Here is a 6,683-nt window from a genome sequence, read left to right as displayed (position 1 = left end):
CAACCTGCTTTTCTGTGGATGCCAAAAGCAATGCTGAGAGAAGCAAAGTCCTGGAGAAAACAAACGATTCCACACACAAAGCTCAAAATCAAACAAAGTAAGATTTGTTTAGTGATACATACACAGGTGATAAAACTACAAAGAAAAACAAAAGAAGGTGAGATAAAATTCAGAAAAGTAATGATTAAAACTTAAAATCATCAATCTGACTAAAGGTTTGGGGAACTGGAATGTTTCTCTGTATTTCCCAAATTAATTGCACTTGAACATAACCTCCGTGTGTATTTCTTGATCTTACCCCCGTCCCAGCTCCTAGTGTAGAGGTTGGCACCTACTTATTTTATTTATGTATTTTTAAAGGGCCGAACCATCTGATAATTTGGTTTTCTGCGTAATATATATATCCTAAATAGGATAACTTTCAAGGCTAGCGCCTGGTAACGGCTCCGACAATAGCATTCATTAACAGTTTGCTGAATGAATACCTGCACTGTGGCATACGTTAGTTCATTTCAGTACTTCGCATCTTAGTCAAAATTCTTACTGTGGCTTCAGTTGACTGCCCGTTCCATCCCCTACCCCCTCTCACAGGCTCTAAAGTCTTCAGGCTCCTGATTCTAGAGTCCCGGAGGCAGTTTTCTCCCTGTCTCTGCGCTGAGGAAGCTGAGAGGGAGAAGGTGGAACGTCTGGGTTAAGGCAAAAGCGCTTCCCAGGGACTCAGGAGTGTGGAGGCCACTGTCAAAGCTGCCCTAAGGGCAAGGAGGCGGGCAGGGTTCGCCCTAGCGGTTCAAGAGAGGTACCGCGCGCACTCTTCAAAGTAGGGTCTGACCAAACTCACTAACACCGGTTCTCCAGTGACGCCACCACCCCTCTGGACTCCTGATTGGAGGAGTTCATTGGCTCAATTCTCGCGATGATTCTCCCTCCAGGTCCTCTTGCTTTCCTCCCCTCACCTCGACCCGGTAGTCGATTACAGACCACGCTGTGAGCTACGGAGACACCGTAGAATTAGACCAGCTTCCGGGACTCGTCCTGACGGCTGCGACTCTTCTCAGACTCTCACAGGAACGAGGTTTGGCTCCCAGGCGTCCTGCTTGCCCCATCCGCGGTAGCGTTCGACTCTCCCCTGCTCGGGTTGGCCACTTTGCTAGGGCCGCCAGGCTATATTCACCAATTCCCGTCCTTCAGTTACGCGAGAATTTGGCGGTCTTGAAACTGATTTCCGGTCGCTTAGGTCTCCATGGAGATAGCGCTTTAACCACTTTTGTTTTACCTGTCATTCCCTGGCCTCCACCTGGTTGGGAAATTGCCCAGATAATGTTTGTGGGAGTCAGCCAGAAAGTTGTAGATGGGAGTGAAGCAGCAATCAGAAGGGAAGCAGCCAGTGGGACCCAGGAGGAGTATAATTTACTGAGCATCTTCTGGCCACTTAAGCAGTACCTTAAGGTGGGCACGGGATTATCCGCTATTGGGAGGCCCAGTTCTTCAGGACAAACGTTTAGGCATCCATTGAGCACGAATAAGCACCAGGTCTCTTTGTGCAGTCTTGAGGGCTCCAGGATCAAATCCCGGGGCAGATTTGCTCACCATTCACCAGAGAATAGCCTCCCCAGTTGTCTATCTCTATTCCTTCTAAGCTTTGTATATTGGTGACTTACCTAGGAAGTGATCCCCAGTGATATTCCCCTTGATCTAATCATGGCACTTTTCAGATTCTTACCTTGTCAATGCTTTTCTAACTGTGTCCATTTTTATTACCGTTTTCTGTTAAGTGGATTTTCACATTTCATTGCTATATTGATTTCTTAGCAAAGGGACCAAAGGTTCTTCAGTGTCAGGACTAGCTTGTCATTTGGATATAGAATTTACTTAAGATGACAGGTAGTTCACTTGCTGCAGCTAAAAGTATACATACCTTTTAGAACATCACTGACAAATGTTTGTTAAATAACTCATTTGTTTGTTCATCAAATATTTATTAAGCACCTAATATGTGCCAGCTACTGTTTTGGGAATTGAGAATTAAAACAGTGGGCAAAACAGATTAAAGTTGCTGGCTTCATGGAATTTATTACTAGGGGAGACATAATATGCAAATAAACAAATTCTTGTAACTTCAGGTAGTAGTAAGTACTATGAAGAAAATAAAGCAATAGAAATGGTCTGTATGTGCATAGGAGTGATGGCATTTTAGACAGTGTGGTCATGCAAGGCTTCTTGGAGGAGGTAATATTTGAGAAGAGACCTGAATGATGAAGAGTTGGCCTTGCAAAGATTTGGTGGAATAAGCCTAACAGACAGAGGTATCAGGAAGTGCAAAGTCCCCTAGATGGTGAAGAGAAGATTAATTTGAGATGAACTGCAGGGGAAAGCATGGCCAGATTATTTAGGGCCTTGAAGGCCAAAGTCTCAAATTTGGTTTTTATTCTAAGTGAAAATGAAAGCCCTTGGAAAGTTTTAAGAAAGAGAATAATTAGATTTGAAAAAAATTGCTTTGATGACTGTGAAGAAAATGGACTCTTCAGAAGCAGGATGGAAGTTTGGAGACCAGTTGGGAGGTTATTGCAGGAGTACAGGTGGAAAGGGTTCATTCAATTTCTGTTTGGGTATTCCCAGCATTGGGAAATTCTCTTTTGAAAGGCAGCACATTTTATAGTTGGACCATAGCGTTCTTCCTTTGTAGTGAGCTGGAACTGGCCTCCCTGAAGCTTGCACTGACATTTCCTAATTCTATAGACATCTACAAATTCTATAGCCATCTCAGATAGAAGACATCTGGGACTTCCTTGGTGGTCCAGTGGTTAGGACTTGGTGCTTTCACTCCGTGGCCCCGGGTTCAATCCTTGGTCAGGGAAAAGATCCTGCAAGCCGTGCAGTGCAGCCAAAAAAAAAAAAAAAGACAGAAGACATCTACTCTTTCTCCAAAGCAGTCCTCCAATAACAGCAGCTCTTTTAAGGCACTCATCCAGTCCTCTTTTCTCTAGGCCAAACACCTTTGGTTAACTGAACTGTTCTCTGAAGGGAGGTGCTCTCTTGGCCCTTCAGAAATCTGGCTGTTCCTTGGAAGCTCCATCATTTGCTATGGCTCCTTAAGATATGGCCACCAGCATAGCACCTAATGCTCCACGTGTCACCTGACCTGTGAAGATGACCAAGGGATCAGGCATTCCCTTGGTCTAGCTGACTTCTAATGTGGTTTTTAACAGTCATGTTCTATTGGCTCACGTAATATTCAAACCACAGTATTGAGCTGTTTCAAGTCACATATTTTCTCCCCCACCTCCCCATCCTGTATTTCTAGATTATATTTTTCTAATCCAAATGCAGCATTTTACATTTATTTCTGATTCATCTTGGTAAATTTATTCCAGTTTATTGGTCATTTTTAAAAATCCTAATTCCATCATCCAACATGTGCTCCCACCTTTGTGTCTTTTATAAATTCCCTATGTTATGTCCTCTAATGTCTACGTTATAAACACTGCTAAAAATGCTAACTGCACCAAGAAAAGAGCCCTGTGTGGCATTTCCCTAGCGGCTTGTCTTCAGACCACATGGTACTATTAGTGTGTATCCTTTGAGTACATTTGTTCAGCCCATTATGAACCCTGTTGGCTGAAACAAACTCTGTTCGTTAACTAAAAGCAAACTCACAAGGATAGTATGTGAAAGTTTCCTTTATTAAATATTTTGCAGAAATCAAGATATAGCATCTCATGATACCTCCTGATCTGTCAGTCTAAGAAGTCACGGAGGTTAGGTATGCGTAGTTTATTTTTGAAAAACCATGCTGGTTTCTTCGTTATTACTAAAATGAAGGTTTTCTGTATTTTAAAATATAAAGACTAGGTAGGTAAAAGTAACTTTAGACATTAATAAACTCTTCTTGAGTCTAAAAAAGTTTTTCAGAGCAGAAATCCTTAGATCAGTAGTTCTCAGCCTGTGGCAACTTTGCTCCCCAGGGGACATTTGGCAATGACTAGAGACATTTTTTGGTTGTCACAACTTAGAGGAAGGAGGATGCTACTGGCATCTAGTGGCTAGAAGCCAAGGATGTGTTAAATATCCTACAGTGCCCAGGACAACACTCTATAGCAAAGAATTATCCGGCCCCAAATGTCAGTGGTACTGAGGGCTTTAGTGCATTAGTGTCTTAAAACTCTTCTTTCTTGTAGTGACTACTGTTAATTATATTTAAAATGGGTGTAAAGAAGAAGAAAGAAACTCAAGTTACTTCATTGACTGTTTGTCATCAGGACCTTGAAACTCTGAGATGTAAGTGATTTCTGACTTCATTTGTTGATCTCTTTTTTAGGTTGCAAACAGTATATTTATCTCTGGGACTCCATATCACATAATGTTCAAACTCTTGGTGTTTAATTATTCCACGTTCTTTACATTCAGTTTTGGTTGTAAAATGGTTTTCTTAAACTTCTGTCTTCAGACTAAGTTCTGCCAGGTTTTTTTTGTTTGTTTTATAAATATTTAAATTTTATGGAACACATGACAAAGGCAAACTCATATCCATATATTGTTAAATCACTGAAGAAATATTTTTGTGTGTGTTACGTAGCTTTGGCTGATGTAGAAGGGAAGAATCTAGCTTCTTTGCTGTTACATTGTGTACAACTCACTGATGGAGTGTCACAGATCCATTATGTTAAACAGGTAAGGCTGATTTGATATTCATGAGTGCATCTTGAAGGTTATCATGCTCTTATGGACTTTTAAAATTAACTGATAATTTTTGGCTCCCAATTATTTAATATGAATGCATCATTAAAGAATAAGGGATTGTTTTGTTTTTTCTATTCATTGTATGATATCTTTTTATTCAGAGTGGCAAAGGAAGCCATACTTAGGCTTCCACCACTATTGGAGCTGTATATAGGTAGGATAATGAAATAATTGTGCGTACCTTTTTGTTTGTTTGTTTTTTGAATTTTATTTTATTTATTTTTTTATACAGCAGGTCCTTATTAGTCATCCATTTTTTTTTTTTTTTTTTTTTTTTCTTTTTGCGGTATGCGGGCCTCTCACTGCTGTGGCCTCTCCCGTTGTGGAGCACAGGCTCCGGACGCGCAGGCTCCGGATGCGCAGGCTCAGCGGCCATGGCTCACGGGCCCAGCCGCTCCGCGGCATATGGGATACTCCCAGACCGGGGCACGAACCCGTATCCCCTGCATCGGCAGGCGGACTCTCAACCACTGCGCCACCAGGGAGGCCCTAGTCATCCATTTTATACACATTAGTGTATACATGTCAGTCCCAATCTCCCAATTCATCACACCACACTACCACCCCCTGCCCCTTTCTCCCATTGGCGTCCATACGTTTGTTCTCTACATCTGTGTCTCAATTTCTGCCCTGCAAACCAGTTCATCTGTACCATTTTTCTGTGTTCCACATATATGCATTAATATACGATATTTGTTTTTCTGTTTCTGACTTACTTCACTCCGTATGACAGTCTCTAGATCCATCCATGTCTCTACAAATGACCCAATTTCGTTCCTTTTTATGGCTGAGTAATATTCCATTGTATATATGTACCACATCTTCTTTATCCATTCGTCTGTTGATGGGCATTTAGGTTGCTTCCATGACCTGGCTATTGTAAATAGTGCTGCAATGAACACTGGGGTGCATGTGTGTTTTTGAATTGTGGTTTTCTCTGGGTATATGCCCAGTAGTAGGATTGCTGGGTCATATGATAATTCTATTTTTCATTTTTTAAGGAACCTCCATACTGTTCTCCATAGTGGCTGTATCAGTTTACATTCCCACCAACAGTGCAAGAGGGTTCCCTTTTCTCCACACCCTCTCCAGCATTTGTTGTTTGTAGATTTTCTGATGATGCCCATTCTAACTGGTGTGAGGTGAAAACTCATTGTAGTTTTGATTTGCATTTCTCTAATAATTAGTGATGTTGAACAGCTTTTCATGTGCTTCTTGGCCATCTGTATGTCTTCTGTGGAGAAATGTCTATTTAGGTCTTCTGCCCATTTTTGGATTGGGTTGTTTGTTTCTTTAATATTGGGCTGCATGAGCTGTTTATATATTTTGGAGATTAATCCTTTGTCCGTTGATTCATTTGCAAATATTTTCTCCCATTTTCAGGGTTGTCTTTTAGTCTTTTTTTTTTTTTTTTGCGGTATACGGGCCTCTCACTGTTGTGGCCTCTCCCGTTGCAGAGCACAGGCTCCGGACGTGCAGGCTCAGCAGCCATGGCTCATGGGCCCAGCCGCTCTGCAGCATGTGGGATCTTCCCAGACCTGGGCACGAACCCGTGTCCCCTGCATCGGCAGGCAGACTCTTAACCACTGCGCCACCAGGGAAGCCCCGTCTTTTAGTCTTATTTATGGTTTCCTTTGCTGTGCAAAAGCTTTGAAGTTTCATTAGGTCCCATTTGTTTATTTTTGGTTTTATTTCCATTACTCTAGGAGGTGTATCAAAAAAGATCTTGCTGTGATTTATGTCAAAGAGTGTTCTGCCTATGTTTTCCTCTGAGTTTTATAGTGTCCAGTCTTACATTTAGGTCTGTCATCCATTTTGAGTTTATTTTTGTGTATGGTGTTAGGGAGTGTTCTAATTTCATTCTTTTACATGTAGCTGTCCAGTTTTCCCAGCACCACTTATTGAAGAGACTGTCTTTTCTCCATTGTATATCCTTGCCTCCTTTG

General features: G+C 41.7%; 1 protein-coding gene across 1 annotated transcript in view; it reads left to right on the top strand.

Annotated features, from left to right (window-relative positions):
* The first annotated feature begins 444 nt into the window (after positions 1 to 444).
* Positions 445 to 6,683, top strand: part of THADA (THADA armadillo repeat containing) — a 317,064-nt gene continuing 310,825 nt past the window's right edge. The window contains exons 1-3 of the mRNA XM_082643116.1: positions 445 to 1,072; positions 4,176 to 4,275; positions 4,574 to 4,668. Of these exons, the coding sequence (XP_082499242.1) occupies positions 4,200 to 4,275; positions 4,574 to 4,668 (171 nt within the window). The 5' untranslated portion in view covers positions 445 to 1,072; positions 4,176 to 4,199. The remainder of the gene's footprint in view (positions 1,073 to 4,175; positions 4,276 to 4,573; positions 4,669 to 6,683) is intronic.

Source organism: Mesoplodon mirus (assembly GCF_964341445.2).
Source record: "Mesoplodon mirus genome assembly, chromosome: 14".
NCBI lineage: Eukaryota > Metazoa > Chordata > Mammalia > Artiodactyla > Ziphiidae > Mesoplodon > Mesoplodon mirus.
The sequence above is the reverse complement of the archived record's forward strand: the minus strand, read 5'-3'. Positions and strand labels throughout refer to the sequence as shown.